The 22,182-nt window shown below is 48.3% G+C and overlaps 1 protein-coding gene across 1 annotated transcript; it reads left to right on the top strand.

The window, feature by feature from the left end:
• Positions 1–1,126: 1,126 nt before the first annotated feature.
• On the top strand, positions 1,127–21,392 carry LARP6 (La ribonucleoprotein 6, translational regulator). The gene is made up of 3 exons (XM_032864926.1): positions 1,127–1,401; positions 15,702–15,912; positions 19,871–21,392. Exons 1-3 carry the CDS (start codon positions 1,202–1,204, stop codon positions 20,936–20,938), a joined length of 1,479 nt encoding a protein of 492 aa, XP_032720817.1. The 5' UTR covers positions 1,127–1,201; the 3' UTR covers positions 20,939–21,392.
• The last annotated feature ends 790 nt before the right edge of the window (positions 21,393–22,182 follow it).

Consider the following 22,182-nt stretch of genomic DNA (forward strand, 5'->3'; position numbering starts at 1 on the left):
CCCTGGGTCTCTCCTGGCCCCAGCCCAGACCCCCCAGAGTCCCATGATGGTGTGGTTTTGTTTGTTTGTTTAAACAAGGACAGTGCTTTCTAAGAGACCCCACTTCTTGAGCTTCTCTGATTTGCTTCCCTCTCTCAAAATGTATTGGTCCAGGGATCTGTTCTTTTAGAGCCCTAGGTTGGCAAATTAATATTATAAATGATACTTAAGGAGGTAGATGAAGAGCTTCATGAAAGCACATTCAGGTTTTATTTATGTCTCTGCTTATGCCTCTGGTTTCTGGGTTGCTTGTGCGGGGTTGCTATGGAACTCAGTTAAAGCTAAATATGAACAGGGTTTTCCAACATACTGGCATTTCAGTAGCTCCTTTTATTCATTCAACAATATTTGAGTGCTTACTGTGTGCAGGACATATCCTAAGAAGCAAATGAAAGGGGCATTACAAGGCAGTAGCTTTCAAATTTTAGTGAACTTTGGTATCACTTGGAAGACTTGTTAAAACACGAAGTTCAGAATCCTAAATCTTGATTCGGGAGATCTGGTTGGGCCCTGAGAATGCGCGTTTCTTACAAGTTTCCAGGTAGGGCTGGGGTTGCTGGTCTGGGGACCACACTTTTGAGAACCACGGGTTTAGGGCATGGCAGGAACCAAGTCCGTCACAGGGCGCACACTCAGTTTGGTTGTACCAAGGAGAATAACGGTGGAGATTGAGGTCGTCTTGGCAGGTCCGTGGGGGACACACCGGGAGGCACAGAAGCCCCTTAAGGTGCTGTCCGTGCCTGCCACTCCCGCCCCCCAGGCCTCCGCACACTGATAAGTCAGAGGTGGGGCGCCCTCCCCGCTCCCCTCTCGGTGGCCGTGTGGAGCGGAGCGGGTAGGAGGAGCGAACCGCGGGCGGCCCCGGAGGCGCCGGGGGTCGGACGCATCTCTGCGGGACGGGCGGCGCGCGGGGACCGCGGAGGAAGTCGCCCTCCCCCGCCGCGGCCCCGCCCGCTTTGGCGCGCGACTGGCGGCTGGCGGCCCGGGCGGTGGCAGCGGTGGCGGCGGCGGCGCGGGGCGGGGCGCCGCGACCCCCGTCCCCTCCCGGGCGCGCTAGCCGCGCCCCCGCCCCCTCGTCGCAGTCGCAGTCGCTGCCGCCCGGCTGGCTGGGCCTCGGGGCGCGGGCAGCCGCGGCGCCGCATTCCCGGCCGGCCCCCGAGCCATGGCCCAGGCCGGCGAGGAGGCGCTGCCCGGGCCCGAGACCGCGGTGCAAATCCGCGTCGCCATCCAGGAGGCCGAAGACGTGGAGGAGCCGGAGGACGACGAGGAGGGGGCGGAGGCGCGCGGCGCGGGGGACCCGGCCCGGTACCTGAGCCCGGGCTGGGGCAGCGCCAGCGAGGAGGAGCCGAGCCGCGGGCACAGGTAGGCACAGCGGCGCGGCCCGGCAGAGGGGAGCCCGCCCCGGGTCCGGCCGAGCGGGAGCGCGGGGACAACTCCACGGGCGGAGCCGCTCGGGGCAGCCCCGGCGCGGAGCCGCTGCTCCGGGTGTCCCAGCGAGGGCAGGACCTGCTTTCGGCGGTGGCTGGTGTCGCCCGAGCGGAGCTCCCGGGGCTGGCGGCGGGGCTCTGAGGGGCCTGGACGGGGACATGCCCTGGGACCCGGGAGGAATTCCTTCCTGGGCCATCCTGGCCATCCTCTTACCCCCGGAGGAGTCTCTCCGGGCGCGCGCTCCCCGGGACCTTCCCCAAAGCCGATCCCGGCCGGGTCCTCCGCTCGGAGACCGGCCCACCTCCCACTGAGACGGGCCCCACCGAGCCTTCACTGCCTCCTTCCTCCTGTCCCCTTGTCAGCCCAAATGGGTGGGGGCAGCCCAGGCCCAGCTGACACTTGCTGCTGGGGGATCCGAGGAGCGATTTCGTGGTGCGGAGAGCTCTCCTGCTCTGATTTGGAATCAGCTCAAGTCTTGCTGCTTGCATCCTCGCGGGCCGGGGATTCCCATTTTCACGCAGCCTCCCCCACCTGACTTCTATGCTTGCATCATCATCTTGCTGCCTTGCTAGTTGGGTTTCTGAGTGATGGGCAGTGTGGAGCTGTTAGGGTACAGGAAGCCACCTGTCTAACCGTGCTTTTGGGCCCTGAGCCTGTCATCACCCGGAGACCTTGGACTTGTGTCCACCAACGCCAGCACTTTGGGGTCTGTGGTTTCGTTCCTCTGGTTGAGTATGGAGTATCCCTAGCCCGCAGAGTAGAGCAATGGCAGAACTTGCGAATTCCGAGAAGTGCCCACAGGAACTTCCTATGAACCCTCTTTCTTCAGGGTTTCGGGGCACATGCTTTCAGTTGTCAAGGCTCTGCAGGGTCATTCCCTGGCAGGCGGATGTTTACTTCATTGGCAGAATGCTCAACTGAAGGGGTGAGGATACTGGGATGGGAGCCATTCCCCATCCTTGGCTGACCCTTCCCCAGTGGAAGAGGTCTGGAGGTAGGTACCCAGAGATTTGGGACAGCTCAGTGAAGACAGAGGGATCCAAGGAGGAAAGTCCAGCCCCAGAGTTGAAAGCAGAAACACCGAACCATGAGCAGATGATACAGAAGCTACAGTAGATCCATCAGCCCTCTATACACTGTAAAACCTGATTCATTCACTCACGCATTGGTTCAGCTCCGTGCTGAGAATAAAAATAATCGGTCCGTAGTTACTGACATCTCAATCTCCAGGAGAAGGCGGCCATCTAGACAAAAAATTTCAGAGGTTATGTAAAGAGTGCCTGATGTTTCTGATTTCATTTGCCTGTGACTATGGCGAAGAGCTCCCCCCTATACTGGGACTAAGTTTTGGGATCGCACCATTAGCAGGCATTAAAGCCCTACTTATTTCTTGGGCCTGGAAAGAGCCCCCTGTGGAGAGTAGGAGAACATGATCCTCATTTGGGTGGGCTTCTTGCCCCCACCCCCAACACTCTCTTTCCAGAGCCACCCTTCCTTCCCAACTCCAGGGACTGGAGTCTCATGGAGCTTTCGAGTTGAAGCATTTCCTGCTGCCCACTGGCAGAGAGCTGACCCCAGAAAATCCCTGGAAGCTCTTCTGGGTAGTGGAGCTGACAGAGCCCAGCAGGCAGACATCCAGAGCCGGAGAATGCAGCCAAGGACAGGATCCATGCTGTCCCCTGTTTGGGCTGGCCTGGCACAGCAGCCGCCCCTGCCCCATGGGGCCATTTCTCAGTTTCCAGAGCCTTCAGGAGAAAGCCCAAGTTCCTGTGTGTTGAGATGTGGCACCCACCCACCTCATCCCCTTGGCCCATGGCTCCTTTCCTGGCTGTCTCAGTAATTTGTGCTCCCCCAGCACTAACTCCTCTAGATTCCAGAAAATAGGGTACAGTTTTGTGTCTGCACACCTTTGCCCTCCCTCTTCTGGGTCTCTCTGATTGCCTGATCGATCTCTAGTCAGCCTTAAAACTTCACTGCGCCTCCTAGGTATTTCTCCAAAGGATACAAACCTAGTGATTCGAAGGGGCACGTGCACTCCAATGTTTATAACTGTAGTGTCCACTATAGCCAAACTACGGCAAGAGCCCAGATGTCTGTTGACAGAAGATTGGATAAGGAAGATGTGGTGTGTATATATGCAGTGGCATATTACTCAGCCATCAGAAAGAATGAAATTTTGACACTTGCAATCATGTGGATGGAACGAGAGGATATTATGCTCAGTGAAATCGGTCAGTCAGACAAAGACAAATACCCTATGATTCCAGTCCTAGGTGGAATTTAAGAAACAAAACCTATGAACATGGGGAAGGGAAGGCAAAATAAAATAAGATGAAAATTGAGAGGGAGACCAACCATAAGAGATTCTGAACTCTAGGAGACAAATGGAGGGTTGCTGGAGGGGAGATGGTGGGGATGGGAGAACTGGGTGCCAGCCGAGCTGGCACATGATGGAATGAGCACTGGGTGTTCTATGCACCTGATAAATCATTAAATTCTACCTCTGAAACTAAAACAACAAAAACACTTCACTGCCTTGTCCCCCCAAACCCCAGTCCCTACCCCAAAGCTGTTTGTTTCCCGTCCTCAGAGTTGTCTGCACGTTTTATACCCAGCATTAACCTCGGCTGTAATCGTGTAGTTCTGTCTCCCTCACAAGAATGTGAGCATCATGAATTTGGGGGCCATGCTTGCCTTGCTTTCATTGTATCCCCAGCACCTGGTATAGAGTGGGTACTCCTGAGTATTTGTTGAACGAATGCATGTCTCTGTCATTGCATCATGCCATTGGGTTGAAGTATTTGCGTAGTTTTCACCCAGCAAGATAGTGAGATCCTTGAAGCCCGTGACCTCACCTTGGTCCTCGCTCTACCACTAGTACTCAGCCCACTACTTGGCCTTACCCTGGGGTCCCAGCAACACGTGGAAATAAGAAAAGTGTTCTTTAGTCTTCTCCCCACACCTCTCTCACCAAAAAGGTGCCTTTCTTTTTATTCTCACCTTTTTGAAATAAAAATTTCAAACATAAAATGTGGAAGGGTAGTATTGTGAGCATTGGTACATCTACCGTCTGGATTTAACAGTTGTTAGTATTTTGCCCTATTTGTTTGATAGACTTATGGGCAGTTTTCTCTGAACCAACTGAAAATACACACAAGACTTACTGTACCCTCAGCACCTTGAGAGCTCTTACTAATGACCGCTTCCTGTAAAACCATATACTATTATTGCAATTAAGAGAATTAACAACGATTCCTTAGTTTAATCCCTAAAATGATCTTATAGCCAAGCTCCATATTTCGGTCTCCCCCTGCCCCAAGCATCCCACATTGTATTTTATACATGTTTCTTTCTCCCCCTCCAACCAGAATCCAGTCCAGGTGGTGCCGTTTGCCTGTTATGTCTCTTCAGAATCTTTTAATCTAGAACATTCACACTTTTTTTTTCTTTAAATGCGTTGCTATTTTGAAAGAAGAGGCCAGATGTCTTGTTGAATGTTTCCCGGTTGGAATTGGTCTGATTTTGTTCTGATCTTCTAGTTTAACTTGCTCCTTTGTACCCTGTGTTTCCTGTCAGTCGGAAGGTAGACTAAGGGCTTGATTCAATTCGGATTCAACATTTTGGCAAGAACACCTCATAGGCAATGCCACAGACTTTTTGCTGCATCACCGCAGGTGGCTTTCACCAAAGTGATGCTCTAATTTGACCACTTGACTAAGATGATCTCGCCATTGTGAAGGTACGTCTCTCCCCTTGCAGTTAACAAGTAATACATGGGTGTCCTGCGAATATTCTTTCACTGAGGCCCTTTACCTAACGGTTTTAGCATCCACGGGCGATCCTTGCCTGAGTCAATTCTTCGGGAATTACAGATTGATGGTTTTCTAATTTTATTATCCTTTGTACATTGATTAGCTGGCATTCTTCTATGTAAGAGAGCTTTGCCTCATCATCTGGGTCTGAACAAGAATCCCTTCTAAGGAGGCAACATAAATGCTTAATGACCAGTTTTCAAAGAGAGGAGTGGGTGTAATCGTCGCATCAAATAATTTAAATTAGAGCCCTCCTTTTGGCCCTCCTCGATTCATGGACTTTTGTTATTCACTTTTTAAAAAATTGGTTACAATCATTATTTTTGATGTTTACAATGTCCCTGATTCAGTAGTGAAAGCCTTTCAGATTGGCTTCAGTATAGCCTTTCGGAACATGCCCTTGAGTCTTTTGAGCACTTTTTTTTTTTTTTTAAGATTTTATTTATTTATTTGACAGAGATCACAAGTAGTCAGAGAGGCAGGCAGAGAGAGAGAGGGAGAAGCAGGCTCCCCGCTGAGCAGAGAGCCCGATGCGGGGCTCGATCCCAGGACCCTGGGATCATGACCTGAGCCGAAGGCAGAGGCTTTAACCCACTGAGCCACCCAGGTGCCCCTTTTGAGCACTTTCTTGCTTTGTGATGCTAGATATTCTGGGCTTACTTTGTATTTTTCCTACCTGGGTCATGGGATCCAGCCATTTCCACAGGAATCCCTGTGGCTAGTATTTTTCAAATACTAGCGGAAAGGTATTTAGAAACCAAGGCCTAGAATTAAGAGTGCTAATTTCCACTGGGGCAACATTGGTTTTAGGCCCTTTCAATAGTGCTAGGAAATACATTAAAAAAATAAGTTTATATTGATGATTCTAATTCATATTTGACATTATAGGGTTTTTGTTTTACTTCTTTTATTTTTTTGCACTGACAGTCTTGATTCTTAACAGCATTAACATATTTACTCGTTTTGTCTTACAATGTGTAAAAATGACTTAAAATTATAATACTAAATATCAGCATGAATAATAAAATCACGGAAGCATACCTTCATTTAACAAACAGAAACATCTAGGTTCCTTTCTTCCCATGATGTTTCAGGGACATTGTAGAAGCTATCTTTTCTCTGTTCTGGGTGACCAGAGTGAAAGGCTCCATTTATTAATGCCAGTTATGTACTGGATGAGGATCTAAGGACTTTGTGTACATTATCTCTGCTTTACACCACAAACCATTATTTAGACCTGCAGAGACACCCACTGCTTTTGCTCCTTTCCCAGGCCCTAGAAATTATGCCAGAAGAGCATGTTAGAACAGCAGGTAAGATAAGAGCGTCATGATGTCTGTAATAAGTCTATAAGAACCCATGGGCCACCCAGACATAGCATGGGCCTCCGCTAGTAGCATCCAAAATATAATTATTCCCATAATGCCTTTCCACAGTTGGACACATCTCCAACATTTATATATTTATATAAATATATTTATATATATGTATATATGTTTCCAAGTTGTCTCTCTGAAAAACCGTTATCTTTTGAATCTGTCCTCGTGCTCTTATATTGCATTATCAATTTGGTTGCCTTTAGAACCTTTTCAGATTCATTATCTTTTTCTAGAATCAAGTCAAATGGAGTTATACGCAGATTGTACTGAACCCTGGTGTTTTTCATAAATGATGCTTTCTCTTTTCTGTTCAATATCCACCTGGTTTCTGTCCACCATTTTCCTGGTATTGGCAGCCAAAGAACCATAGTAGACCATCCGCAAGGATAGACAATGAGGCCACGAAAACTTTTCTGTGTTGAAAACCACAGTGAAGAGCTCATTATTCAACCATTTTATTTTGGGTATTTTTATTCATATGATGACATTTGATTGACCATTCAGTTAATATCTCCAGATTATCTTGATATTTTATGAGAAAGGCAATCCTGGAGATTTTATGCTATACTTCTTTCTCTAGATCATTTACAAATATGATAAATATTTCAACTCTGACCCATGGAGCCCAATCCTCCGTTTTGAAATGTACCTCCTTATTTCTACCCTTTGTTTTCATTTCTAGCAGGTTTACAGCTATTTAAAAACACACACACACACACACACATTAGTATTCCCAATTTACAATGATGTATTTAAAAGGAAACAATAATATAAACATAAAACTTAAATGTATATATATTTTTTCAAAGCTCTCTTTGAAAGGCCACACATGACATATTTGTCAGTAACCATACTTCCTCTCTCAGAGAATCCTGATAGGTGGGATTTGCCCTTACAGAAGCTATTCACTTTACATTGGTGATGCTTTGTAAAGTCTACTATGTACGAGGCTCTGGGATGGTGCCAGAATGAAAGAAACCAATGTGAATCCTACCCTCCAGGGCATGAGGGTCCAGGGCATTAATTAGATATGCACATAGTAGCTATGATACAAGTACGGACAAGTGTTAGGAGAGGTTGAAGTTATTTCCTTCCAGGGAGTGTTGCATTTGAGTTGGAGCTTGGTGTATGGCTAGGATTTGGACCTGAAAGACGGAGACCAGAAGTTCAAGGAGATGGAACAGCGTGCACCAAGAGACAGAGTCCAGAAACCTTGCAACACGTACAGGGACCTATTCGTCTTTCACTTGCTTTTGTTTTAGAGCAAAGGATCTGAAAGGAAATAGACAGAAATATGTTCAGAAGCTGGTGACTGCCAGATTGGAAATGAATCTGAATGAAGAGCTAAGGACTTTGGATTTTATTTAATAAAATAGAAAACATTAGTATTAGAATTAAAGTAGAGGAACGACATAGCCGTTCTTCGAAATGTGTAATAAGGCACAGAGTGGAAGAGGCTTAAGCCAAAATACAACAGGAGTGGAGTGGGGGGAGGTGGGAGGAGGTGGGAAGACAGAACCCTAGAAAGATTCTGGTTAGGAAATGTGTGAAGGATGCAGGGATTAAAAGGGATGCTGCTATCTGAGAGGTGATTTAAGTTCTGCCTTTAGAACAATTGCCTGATCGTGAAAAGTAGCAACCAACATATTATTCACTTTCAAGGAGAAAAAGAAGAAATAGGATTATTTTCTAAAGGAATTGAATGAACTAACTGGTGAGCTCGGGCAGCTAAGGTAGAGCTGGTACCTGCAGAAGAACTCCTCCTCCATATAAAGCCCCTATTTAGTAATTCCCTGCCTGTCTGCCTGCCAGTGAAGCCTCCCCACCCCACCCCCAGGTCTGCAGAACCACTAGGAAGAAAAGCATTCGCAGTATACTCCTGCGGAGGGAACCTAATCGACCCACCAAGGAAAAGCAACCCAGACCTTCCTCTACTTTTCACAATAAATAACCATGGAGCACAACTCCCTACTTGTTAAGTGTGGACTGTGTACTCCCTTCCAAAGTGCACAGTAGGAAAGGTGGGGGGAAAGGCAGTAACTTTGCAGTGGAGACACCAGATAACACTACTGGGTCAACATTACAATGATCAGGTATGTTGAGAGTCCCCTTGATATGATGTGATGAGAATGTAAATTTACCTCTGTCGTCCTCTTCCCTAAAACCCAGACACGCCATCTACTCAGTCATAAAAAATAGCAGATAAATCCCAAATGAAGGACATTCTACAACATATCTGACCAGGACTGCTCAACACAGTCAAGGTCATTAAAAATAAAGAAAATCTGAGAAACTGTTCCACCAAGAGGAGCCTGGGGAGACATGATGACTACATCTAATATAGAATCCTGGATGGGATTCTGAAAGAGAAAAAGGCCATTAGGTTAAAAAAAAAAAAAAAAAAAACAACCCTAAGGAAATCTGAATAATCTGGGCTTCAGCTAATAGTCTGGAAATCGGGACTTTAGCTAATAATAATGTATTGATAACAGTTCATTAAATGTACCATACTAATGCAAAATATGAAATACAGAAGTCTGATGTAGGATATATGGGAACTTTGTACTACTTTCACAATTTTTCTGTAAGTCTGAAATTATTCTAAAGTAAGTTTGTTTAAAAAATTTTAATAAAGAAAAAGATGAATTCTCAGTTACATGAAGAAAACCAATTACATGAAATTAGGTGAAAAACTGATCCCAGAGGATATAGAGGTGACGCTGTTGGAAACAAAAATATGTATTTATGTATATTTATATGTCTATACACACACACACTCTGGTTAGTATCTGAGAGAATTTAATATATTGCATCCACAAAACAAGAATAGAATGTTTTTTAAAAGAAATATTCTGAAGACATAAAAGAATTCTTAGTACATAATTCTGAAATTAAGCAACTCATCAACAAAGATGAGAAGATAATGTCAAGAAATCTCTTGCCATGTAAATCAAAGACAAGGGCAAAGACAGACAATATGAAAGAGAGGATAGGAGACAGAAGATCAATCCAAGTGGTCAGTCAACTAATAAAACCCTAAGAAAGAAATGTAATCTTAGCAAATGACTTAGCCCTGCACAGAGTAATGTTTGTAGTCATAAAAATTGAAGACGGTAGGGACACCTGGGTGGCTCAGTCGGTTAAGTGTCTGCCTTCAACTCAGGTCATGATCCCAGGGTCCTGGGATCCAGCCCCGCATTGGGCTCCCTGTTCAGTAGGGAGCCTGCTTCTCCCTCTGCCTGCTGCTCTCCCTGCTTGTGCTCTCTCGCTCTTTCTCTCTCTCTGACAAATAGATAAATAAAAAATCTTTAAAACAATAAGATTAAAAAATAAATAAAAGGCAATGGATTGGCTTTCAACTTTCAGTATCTAAAAACAAAACATGGACTATTAGTTACAGAATAGAATGTAAGCATAATGAACCATGACAAAATAAAATGAAGGTACATCTGATAGAATTTGAAAGATTAGAAGTGGAAGGAGTGGGGAAGAAGGTAGGGTTATAACACACACATCAAGGTAGGGAGGAAGCGAGACATATCATCTAATATTGATGGAATAAGAGAGAATTTTAATTGTATTATTTTAAAAACAATTAGAAGGCTAATAAAAATAACAAAATATTAAAAAATTAGAAGAAGAGGCTTTGGGAGATGAGCGACCCCAAGTCCTCACCTTATATAATAGGAAATGAATAGAGAATGTTGAAAATTGGCAAGTGAGAAATAGAACCATGAACATTTTTATAGAACCACAAGGCAACTCTCCTAAGAATGAAAGGGTTGACTAGAGGTTGCCTCTAGGGAGGAGAGGTAGAACGGGGAATCATTGCCTTTTTTTTTTTTTTTTTTTAAGATTTTATTTACTTATTTGACAGAGAGAAACTCAGTGAGAGAGGGAACACAAGCAGAGGGAGTGGGAGAGGGAGAAGCAGGCTTCCTGCCGAGCAAGGAGCCAGATGCGGGGCTCGATCCCAGGACCCTAGGATCGTGACCTGAACTGAAGCCAGATGCTTAACAACTGAGCCACCCAGGCGCCCCTCGTTGCTTTCTTTTTAAGTTAAGTGCTATTTTGTTTTATTTTTTTGCTACATGTATGTATTATTTTCATATTTAAGATTCATTTTTGATGAACTATTAATAGTGTCCAAGGGAGAAGTAATGAGGACGGTTGGAATGGAAAAGAGAACAGATGGGAGACACTGCAGAATAAAATCAGCACTTGATAATTGGCTCGGTGTGGGGGCAAAAGAGAGGGCTAAAAGACGCATCTCGGGTTTTGAGTCTAAATGCAAAGAAGAGTGAATAGGGAAAGTAGTTAGTGGGGCAGTTTGAGAGGAAAGATACATAGTCTTTACAGGACAGTTGTAATTGACAGAAAGTTACCAACGTTCATATTTAAGGGATATAAACTTCTTTGATGTTCCTAAAGGATACAGGGTCTTTTTCATTCAAAGGCTGTTGCTGGAACCAGGAGACAAGGCAGCGTGCTCCCAGATATGCAAAAGGGCCTTGTCTATCTTCCAAGGTCCCCCTTTGGAGATGCAGTGGCCACTGACAGCACCCATGCAGAGAGAGGGTCCTAGGGGACAGGAAGCTCACCTCTGCACTTGTATAGGGGATTATTTCATCTCTCCAGGACAGCCCACCTGTTCTGGAATCTGGCTACCTGCCTGTCTGCTCACTGGGTGCAAAGAACTGGTGCAGAGTCGCGCGCCCCACCCCACTCCCCCTCCCCCCTCCCCCAACACAGTGTGGATTGCTTACTGCGAGACTGTATGAAAGGAAGAGGTGTTTCCCAGATGGAATGTCCCTCAGCAGACCTAGGCTTCAGTACTCCCCGAGGTCCAGCTCTGCAGAAGGTGATGTTCAGTTCTGGGCATACTGGATTTGGAGTGCTAGGGCTTTCCAAGCAAGCATCGGGCAGGCACTTAGGAATTGAGGATGGGGGCCCAGGAGGAAGAGGAGGGTGGAGGGGTGGGAGGAGGTAGATCTGACTTGGATGAGCTATCCAGGGGCCAAAGTGGGAGGCCACCTGGGGACAAAGAATTGAGGATAGATCCTTGGAGAAATGGGAGCAGAGTGAGTAGACTAGAAGGACAGTTAAATGGGGGAGAAACATCAGAAAAGAACAAGGCCTAGCGGGAGGAGTACTGAGAAGGAAGTGGTCCACTGTCCCATCCTGCAGTGGGGACCAGATGGCCAAGGTGGAGCAAAGGCACCTGGATATGGCCAATGGAGGCTTTGGCAGAGGCCCAGACATACAGAATGAGTTTGCGGGGAGGGAGGGTATGCACAAGGGAGCTCTAGGCAAGTCTGATTGCTTTTCTCAGTCAAGTTGGAGATAAAGTCATCTGCAGGAGGAAGGGCTTCCCATGGCAGACCTTGGGAAGAACGGGACGCTCTAGAATGGGCACTGGAGAAATTGAGAAATTACATCCCCATCCTTCTACTGTGTTTCGTTTGTGCATTCACTTCTTCTAACAGCATCAACGACTTTAGTTGGGGAGTAAGACTTACTAGGCTGTGGGTCCCTTTGACGGTCTGGTCGACTCTGCTATACTTGCTAGTTGTACTAAGTTGGACATATTTTGCCAATACCTGAGTCCACTCAAAACTCTTCACTGGTCATTATCCCACACCTAACCGCAGCTCCTCCTGTTTATTCTCATCCTTGTCAGTGGGGCTTAGACTTTCCCATGCATTTGAGGTTAGTTTATCTGATGTATCCAACCTGTCCGTTTTAACTACTAGTTAGGGGATAAGCTTTCTCTAATAAAGAGAAAAATCTGTGCTGTCCATCTTGATTCTCCTTTTTCATTCCATTGAATCATTCTATTGATTTATTCCACTTTTCCTTTGGCATGTTTTAAGGACCGCTTTTCTTTCTTTCTTTTTTAAGATTTTATTTATTTATTTGACAGAGAGAGAGAGAGAGATCACAAGTAGCAGAGGGGCAGACAGAGGTGGGGGAGCAGGCTCTCTGCTGAGCATAGAGCCCAATGGGCTTGATCCCAGGACTCTGGGATCATGACCTGAGTCGAAGGCAGAGGCTTATTCCACTGAGCCACCCAGGCGCCCCAAAGGACCACTTTTCTCAATGCAGTACTACTGTATAGTATTTGTTTGTAGGTGACAGAAGACCCAGCCAATAAGTGAATTAACCACATGGATTTTATCTTTCTCATGTAATCAGAAATCTGCAGGTACGTAGGTAGAGGAATTGGTTCAGCAACTCAATAATATCAGAGCCAATAATATCAATAAATCAGACCAACCTAATTCTCCTGGCCTTTTTCTTATGGTGGTAAAATAGCTGCTACAGCTCCAACCATCACATCCACACTCAAAACATAAAAAAGGAAGAGGGAGGGCCAAAAGGTTTTCACTTGTGTTTTATTGGCCATGCCATGACAAATAGCTACTACCTATAACCGAGGCTGAGAAAGTACATATTTAGGTTGTTTTTTTTTTTGTTTGTTTTTGTTGTTGTTGTTTTTATATATAGCCTCCATAATAAAGGGAAGCAAGTGAGAAAGAGTTTGCTATTAGATGTTGGGTGAATCTGACTAATGGCTATCACAGCTATCTTCTAGAAACTTCTAAAATATTCAGTTTGTCTAATGTTTAAGTTGCTTTTGACCTGTTTTATCTTATAGGCTACCCCCATATATTTCCTTGGTTTGCCACCCCATTTTTAAAAGACTTCTGAAAAAACATACTTTTAAAGTTAGTCTCTCATACCATTTTCCCCCCCATCAGTATACGTTTGTCTTGGGACATTGGTGTGGTATTTCAAAAACATTTCCAGACTGTCTGTAGGCAAATAACTAAATTCTTCATTTTAAAATCAACCAACGCCTACTTTTATGCTAAAATTATAATTTCTGTATTTGAAAAATCGGGAGACATTTTTATTTAGTATTTTCTCTCCTGCCAAAATATTCCATTTTTATTCTCATCTTGACTCTTCCACAGTTGGGTTTTGTTGTTGTTGTTGTTTGTTTGTTTGTTTGTTTGTTTTGGTGGGGGGTTGGTTAAGAGTCAGTGAAAATTTTGCTGGAGTTGAAGGACCTACATGTACATACCTTTTCCAGCTTTAAACTATCTCAGTAATAGTTGACTTTTACATTCTGAGCCCCCTTACACCTTTTTCGATTATTTTATTTAAGAGCTTAATGTCCGTCCAAGGGAAATGTTAACTGCTTGCTTCTTTTTTTTTCAAGATTATTTATTTATTTATTAGGGAGAGAGAGAGAGAGAGAGAGGAGAGCACGTGTGGAGGTGAGGGGCTGAGGGAAAGAAAGAGGGAGAAGCAGACTCCCTGTGGGAGCCTGATGTGGGGACTCGATCCCAGGACCCTGAGATCATGACCTGAGCCGAAGGCAGATGCCCAACTGACTGAGCCGCCCTCTGGGGAGCCAGGCAGTTTTTCCCAACAGAGTAGAAGTGCCCAGAATGCTTCAGATGGACTAGGTGTCTGCATCCATCTCCGGAAATACTCTCTCTACTCAGCACATGTTCATGGAGACTCTGGGTCTGATCGTCGTGTTACAAGCTGCCACGTAGGAAAGCAGTAATGTTTTCTTCTGAAAGTAATTTTTAGCCAACCGTTTTTCTTGAATAAGATATATATGATATTGTATAATACGTAATCTAATTTGGTCATTAAATATGCCAGAGAGAACTTACCTTCGAGAGATTCTAATTAATGGTGTCAGCTCTGATGCAGATCTTCACAGAGCCCCTGAATGTTTATGATTTTGAAGTTTTTGTCATCCCTTGGTGAAAGGTTTGCCTTCCTAAAGAAGCTTCGCTCAGGAATTCTTTGGCTTGTTCTCATATCCTAATATTCTCAGGGAGAGGGGGAGGAAGTCTGTTCAGCCGGAGCTGCTGGTGGGTGTGGGTTTCATTTAGAAGGCCCTGCCGAGTGGGATATTCTCCAGATTCCGGGGCAGGGTCCCAACAAAATGTGGAAAGTATTATGTGTGCTGGCTTTGGAGACAGAAAATTTGAGTTTTAGTCAATCCTAGATCTGTGGGATAAACGAACCTACCTGCCACCTCCCGGGTTCCAAGGGCGTGCCAGGCACCCCGGTGGGCATTTCTATGTATTAGTTCATTTAATCTTCTGACCACCCTGTCAGGAGAGTGACTGTCATGATTCCAGTATACAGATGACAGGACTGAGGTGTAGCAGGGCAGTTCCTCGCCTGAGTTGACTCCGTTACTAAATGGTGGCAGCAGGGTTTGAACCTACGTGGGCTAACTCTGGGATTGGGACTCTTAATTACTCTGCTAAATTACCTTCTAGAAATCAGGATTTGGGGGGTGGGGTGAGGGAGGGAAGAATAAGAAGGGAATGTGGGAAGCATCCTATCCGTGGCACAGAAGCACACAAATGTTAGTAGAAGGTGGTGTTATTTGAATGACCCTCCACCCATGCTAAAAACAGAAGCTTGATTTCTTTGCCCACTGGGCAAAAGCCAGCCCTGTGGGGCCAGGTGATCATGACCTCTGAGGAGCCCAGTCCGCATGTGTTCCAGTGCTGTTTCCTAGGGCGGCAGAAACAAACTACCATGAACTGGCTGGCTTAGAACCCCAGAACTGATTGCCTCATGGTTCTGGAGACCAGAAGTCAGACATCAAGGTGTCCAAAGAGCTCTCCCTTCCCAGGGTCTGGGAACGTGTGGGTCCCGGCCACTCCCCTGGCTTCTGGTGGTTTGCTGGCAATCCTTGATGTTCCTGGGTTCTGCTGCCTCACCCCGATCTCTGCCTTCACCTTCACGTGGCATTCTCCCAGTGTGCTCATGCCTCCAGATTTCCCTTGTTTATAAGACACCAGCCACATTGGACTAGGGACCCCCCCCACCCCACCCTGGCTTGACCTTGTCTTTAACTGATTACATCTGCAAAGCCCTATTTCCAATAAGGTCACATTCTGACATACAGGGCTTTGGAACGTCAACATACGAAATTTGGGGTAAAGGGGGGTGTAGGACAACAATTCAGCCTGTAACCCCTGGCATCTCCTTCTGGTCCCAGTGGCGCCACGACAAGTGGGGGCGAGAACGAGCGTGAGGACAGCGAGCAGGAGTGGAAGCCCCCGGACCAGGAGTTAATCAGGAAGCTGGTGGACCAGATCGAATTCTACTTTTCTGATGAGAACTTGGAGAAGGATGCCTTCCTGCTCAAGCACGTGCGGAGGAACAAGCTGGGGTACGTGAGTGTCAAGCTCCTCACGTCCTTCAAAAAGGTAAGGCTTCCTTCTCACGAGCTGACTCGAGGATTTCGGGGGGTGGGGGTTGCAGTTCTAAATATTTTTTGATAGCTGGTGATTAGCGATCCCCCCCACCCCGTGCCCCCGCTGTGGGGCCTGAACTAGAGAAAAGTGATCCAGAATGGGTTTAGGATTGCTACGAAGATCATCTTCCCACAGTATCGAAAGAGGCCTGGGTGCTGGGACAGATGTCCGCGGGTGGCAGTTAGGAAATAATAGTGCTTGTTCTGAGCAAAGTTCAGGCACTCTTGCCAGGCGAGTGGGTGGCCAAGAGAATGCTGTGCCAGGACACGGGGACTCAGTCGCCTTGAGAGACACCTCCTGGCCTTGGAACTGTGCGATACACAGGCTCTTCCCTTGCCCAGCTGAATAAATAAGAAGAAGGAGGAGCACCTTGGACTTCAGGGGATGATCTCCTTCCAGACTCCGGCAGCCATTGCCGTGTAAGACCAACCTCTCATCAGTGTGGCGACATGGGGTGCCTGATTGCAACCATGTAGGCAGCAGACCCCGCAGCTGGCCTATTGTGTGAAATCCCTCCGTCTCAAAGCATGGACAGATGAGCTGGAGTAAGAACTCCATGTCTCCTGTGGGGGACGTGTATTTACTAGAATGGAAAAGCACGGCATGGCCTGTTGCATAACGGGATATGTAACAGCTGGGTCCCGGCCAGGCTGCCTGTGTGTTCTGCCAGAGAGCCCTGGAGGAGAGCTCTTCTCCCCGGGGCTGTTCCCTGCCTCACCTGCTACTGTGGTCTGTCCTCTCCTCTTGGGCTCTGTCCTTTTATCTAGTCACCAAACCTATCCATCTTGTACCCTGATTGCTGCGGTGGGCACAGGATAGTTGACACGAAGGTGGCTTTTCCCCTGCCCTTGCAAAATCCAATGAAGGAAAGAGCTCAGTGCAGGGCTGAACGATGACCGCAGGCAGTGAAAGCGCAAAGTCGTGTTCATCAGAGCCAGTTACCCTGCCTGGATGATGGAGAAGTCTTTCTAGAAGTAGTGACATTGAAATAGGATCTTGGAGGACGAGTAGGAGTTTTCAGGGTAAAGGAGAAGGGAAGGGGCTCTTCATGTTCTGCATCTACCGGGAGCTAGCATCTGATCCTACAGGTTAAGCGTTAGTCCCACAGGACCGCCCCAGTTCAGGAGCCAGTGGCCAACAGGAGGCCCCCAGGTCACCCACAGCTCCTGTCCAACGTGGCTAAAAATCACAGATTCCCATCACCTCCTCCCCCTTGGATTTGATTGTTTGCAGAAAGAGCTCACAGAACTCAGGGAAACACTTGCTTAGGTTGGCCAGTTTAATAAAGGCTGTGATAAAGGATATAAACCAACAGCCAGCTGCAGAGATCGGCAGAATGAGGCCCTGAGTGCGGGAGCTCCTGTCCCTGCGGAGTTGGGGTGTGTCACCCTCCCTGTACGTGGATGCAGTCATCAATCTGGAAATGCTCTGAAGCCTGTGGTATTGGGATTTTTATGGAGGCTTCCTCATGCAGGCACAATCAAACATTAACTCAGTTTCCTGCCCCTCTCCCTTCCCTGAAAATTCCAAGCTTCTAACCATGGCTTGGTCTTTCTGGTGACCGGCCCTCAACCAGGAGCCACCAGGGAGCCCGCCCAGAATTGCCTCATTAGAACAAAAGCTTCTCCTAGTGCTCTTGTCCCGGAGGAACTGCCAGGGTTCCAGCAGCTCCGTGCCAGGAAGGGGGACACAGAACAACGGATATATATGATAGAGAGGGACTGACCCATCATTCTCCGTGAGGCCTCAAGTTGGGTTTGATTCCAAGCTGAAACCGTCGACATCAGTTTCAGGAGCTGCCGCGTTGAAATAGGAAAGATCTTTCAGAAGATCTTTTGTGTCAAATGCAGAAATGCAGAAATGCTGCTTCAGAGAAGTATTTGAACATTAAAATCCCCGAGTCCTATCAAAATGGTACGTCGCAATATCACACTTGTCCAGGGAACGGTGAGCACACCCTCACATGGAAGTGTTTGTGGGGCACCCCAAAACAAAGCAGCCAGTGGGCGTCCCTTTATTTCTTCCCTAGGGACCCTAAGAGTCAGCCTGACTTTTTTTTCCTGTTGAAGCTGCCACTATGGCACTAGACACAGCCTCTCCAGCACCTCCAAAATGACAACAAAGGCCCTTTCCATTCTAAAGGCTTTCCCGCTGATCCTAATAGGAGACACATATGACAAACAGTGAAATGGCAGTTTCTGAGAATCTTAGGAAGTTCTTCCAGTTAATTGCACAAGGAGAGCACCTCCGGGCTCCTTGTCTGAGATGGTGCCCAAGGACGCTTGGGCTTAACCGGCATTTCCTAGCGGACTCTGCTCCTGGCTCTGGAGGGGTGCTGGTTCTTGCCAGAGCCCGCGTTCCTCTCCCTTGCATGTGACCTTCCATCAGCTTCTCTAGCCCTTGGAGTAAGGCAGCACCAGCCCGCCCCTGAGCACTCCTCGTTCAGCCTTCAGGCTTTGGTACTCGCTTTGTCTTTCCTCTCCTGAACGCTCCCTTCCTGACTGGTGTGGAGAAGGCTCCCTGCTGTGTCATCCTATGAGAGCTGCTGCCTGGCTTCCTCACAACCTAGCAGTGACCTTTGGTCAGCATCTTTCTCTCCCCTTGCTGGATCCCTGATGGACTCTGTTCACCTGTAGTCTGACCCTTTGCCTGGGCCTTCGCTGACCCTCTGTCCTTGGTGTGTGTCATGGAGATCAGGCCATTGGTCCTGGGTATAGGCGACTTGTGGTTCCCACACCCTCAGCCCAGTCTGGGCCATTTCACCCCGAGACCAGGGCTAGAGCGGACAGTGCCCCCTCTGCCTGTACCGAGAGATTTGCAAGGGGTCTCCCCCTCTGCTCCGCCCTGTGCTGCCCTGTGCTAGCCAGCCTCCATTCTTGAGTTCTGGGAAGCTTCTGTCCGGTCTCAGGGCTCCTCTGCACAGCGCCTGCGTTGGCCTGGCCTCAGAGGACTCAGGGTGATTTTGCCATTCCTGGCTCAGGTTACCCACCCCATCCACCTCCACGGTTTCCTTGGAATGGGATGACTCATTCCCCCAGCGTTCCCTCCAGCGGAAGTGGGCCTCTTGAAAATTACTGTTTTACAATATAAACATAGCCTTCATATAGTGCACATCGACCCGCAGTTTCCACCCAGGGAGGAGGAGGGAGGGAGGGAGGGACTGTTGCATCATTCTCCATGAGGCCCTACTTGGATTTTATTCCAGGTCAAAAGGGCCAACATCACTTTCAGGAGATATTGCAGTGGAACACGAAAGATCTTTTAGAACTTTCTGTGTATCAAATACGTAAACAGAGAAACACGACTTCAGAGACGTGTTCGGATGTTAAAAATCTCCAAATCCTGTCTAAATGGTGGCATGTAATCTTTGAAGTGATGATAGCACATGATACTTACTGAGCACTCGCCATGAGCTAGACACTGTTCTGGGTTTCGTATGTGGATGTATCAGGTATGTCTGCGTGTAGATCTGTATCTGTTGATTTAGTCATTTGATCCTCACGACAGCCTGTGAGGTGGACACGATTAGTGTCTTCATTTGACAGATGAGGGAGTTGAGACACTGAGAGCCTGGTAAATGTCAAGTCTTACCGCCAGCCAGAGGTGGGCCTTGGACTTGGGTGTCTAACAGCCTTGTCGCAGGGCCTCAACCGCTAAATGTGTGTGCATTCGACTATCTCCATCCCCACAGAAAGTTCTGTCGGACGGCACTGCTCTACGCCGCCGCCTGGCTTGACGTCATCACAGCGTGTGCGTTCGCTCACTGGACATTTGAATGCCCGAGCCCGCCAGCTAGGATGCTGGCCACCAGCGTTCCAGGGGGTGAGGAAAGGAGGGAGGGAGACGACAGAGCCCAGGAGGTGGGCGAGGATAGGTGGGTACTATTGCAGATGTGCTTTGTCTTCTTCAGGTGAAACACCTGACCCGGGACTGGAGAACCACGGCGCACGCCTTGAAGTACTCGGTGAGTCTGGAGCTGAATGAGGACCAGCGGAAGGTGAGGCGGACCACCCCCGTCCCCCTCTTCCCCAACGAGAACCTCCCGAGCAAGATGCTCCTGGTCTACGATCTCCACCTCTCCCCCAAGCTGTGGGCCCCGGCAGCCCCCCCGAAGAACGGGAGGGTGCAGGAGAAGGTCATGGAGCACCTGCTCAAGCTCTTCGGGACCTTTGGGGTCATCTCGTCGGTGCGGATCCTCAAACCCGGGAGGGAGCTGCCCCCCGATATCCGGAGGATCAGCAGCCGGTACAGCCAGGTGGGGACCCAGGAGTGTGCCATTGTGGAGTTTGAGGAGGTGGACGCGGCCATCAAAGCCCACGAGTTCATGAGCACAGAGTCCCAGGGCAGGGAGAACATGAAGGCTGTCCTGATTGGCATGAAACCACCCAAAAAGAAACCTCTCAAAGACAAGAACCAGGACGAGGAGCCCGCCGCGAGCAGCCACCCAAACAGGTCCCTGAACAAGAGAGTGGAGGAGCTGCAGTACATGGGGGACGAGTCTTCCGCCAACAGCTCCTCCGACCCCGAGAGCAACCCCACGTCACCCATGGCGGGCCGGCGGCACACGGCCGCCAGCAAGCTCAGCCCTTCCGGCCACCAGAATCTCTTTCTGAGCCCGAACGCCTCGCCGTGCTCGAGTCCCTGGAGCAGCCCCTTGGCTCAACGCAAAGGCGCTTCCAGAAAATCCCCGCTGGCCGAGGAGGGGCGGCTGAACTGCGGCACCAGCCCGGAGATCTTCCGCAAGTGCACGGACTACTCCTCTGACAGCAGCATCACTCCCTCTGGCAGCCCGTGGGTCCGGAGGCGCCGCCTGGCTGAGATGGCGACCCCAGAGAGGAGCCCCGGCGTGAGCCCTCTGCTGTCCCGGAAGATGCAGACGGCAGACGGGTTACCCGTGGGGGTGCTGAGACTGCCCAGGGGCCCTGACAACACCCGGGGATTCCATGGTGGACACGAGAGAGGCAGGGCCTATGTATAAATACCTTCGATTTTTCATACCGGCTCCCTCAAAATACCTGGCATGGCATAGAATGCAATTAGCTCCCCATCGGAAGATTTTGTATACATGTAGACCTCTTAATTTATACATTTGTAATGTATAGAAGTTGTCTGGTGCGCTGTGGGTTTAAGAACATCTTCTAGTTCAGAACAACCAGCATGACCATTATTTTGCTGATGCCCAGTGTGTCGGAATGTCACAGTCCTGCAGGGCTGCAGGACCGAGGCTCCCCGGGGTCGTTCGGGCCGCCGGTCTCCTCTTCACAGCAGAGTTCTTCCCCGCAGCAACTGAGCTGTCCTCGGTGGGCCATGCGGGGCCTTCCAGAGAGCCCATGGGAGTTCTTTTCTGTAATGGCCATTCGTTCAGCCGGTAGCATGGTATCTCACGGGACCAAATGTGTGTTTCCTGTCAAGTAAATAAATAATAAAATACCCGACTGGGAGTGCTAGCTCTTGAAGTCACCGGTGGGGCCTGATGAAGGTCTGTGCCGTCTCCTAAGGCTGTGGGTGTTACGTCAGGAGGCCCCGAGGAGCCAAACAGAGACGCATGTCTTGAATGTGCCCAGGGCAACCATGGGGCTCTCCTTGTGGGGCTCCAGCAGCCCAAGAGGTCAGCAGAGTTGGAATCCTACCCGGGCCAGGGCAGCTTAGTAGAGACCAAGCTGTCTGGATGTGGTCCCCCGACTGCTTCCTTTTCCTTGGTTAATGTCCCTTGTCCCTGGAAGCTGCCGGGTATCGCGGAAAGAGCAGAGGCTTACGTGCTCCTGCTGGCTCATGTACCTGCTGTCCAGGGGGTTTTAGACCAGTCCTGTTGAGTGAAATTCGTGAACCATTATTGAGCGGTGCTTAGAGGCCATGGACATGCTTGGAGTTTTCCAGACATTATCTCATGTAAGTTCCCCCAGAACCGCCCGAGAAAGGTCCAGATATTCTCTCCATTGTACACCAGAAGAAACAAGCGGGTTAACTCACTTGTCCTGGGCCTGACGGCTAGATGAGGGGAGCTGGCTTGAACCCGGCAGTCCAGCTCCAGAGCCCAAACTCCCAAGCAGCAGATGGGACGCAGCCTCTCTGAACCTCACCATCCGCATTCAAAAAAGAAACAACCACAGAAGGTGCTAATATTTATTCGGCACCTCCTATGTGCTAGGCATTTTGCTAGACACATTCGTCCATTTGTTCTGTCAGTGTCTCTGTGAGAGGCTACAGCAGTATTACACATGA

Source organism: Lontra canadensis, unplaced genomic scaffold (assembly GCF_010015895.1).
Source record: "Lontra canadensis isolate GAN:19392208 unplaced genomic scaffold, GSC_riverotter_1.0 scaffold28, whole genome shotgun sequence".
NCBI classification, from domain to species: domain Eukaryota; kingdom Metazoa; phylum Chordata; class Mammalia; order Carnivora; family Mustelidae; genus Lontra; species Lontra canadensis.

Bases quoted from the DNA above. Each gene is read 5' to 3' on its own strand.
- LARP6 (XM_032864926.1), top strand. From the start codon at position 1,202: ATGGCCCAGGCCGGCGAGGAGGCGCTGCCCGGGCCCGAGACCGCGGTG. The intron at 1,402-15,701 runs GTAGGCACAGCG...TTCTGGTCCCAG, and splicing joins GAGCCGAGCCGCGGGCACAG to TGGCGCCACGACAAGTGGGG. The intron at 15,913-19,870 runs GTAAGGCTTCCT...TGTCTTCTTCAG, and splicing joins TCCTCACGTCCTTCAAAAAG to GTGAAACACCTGACCCGGGA.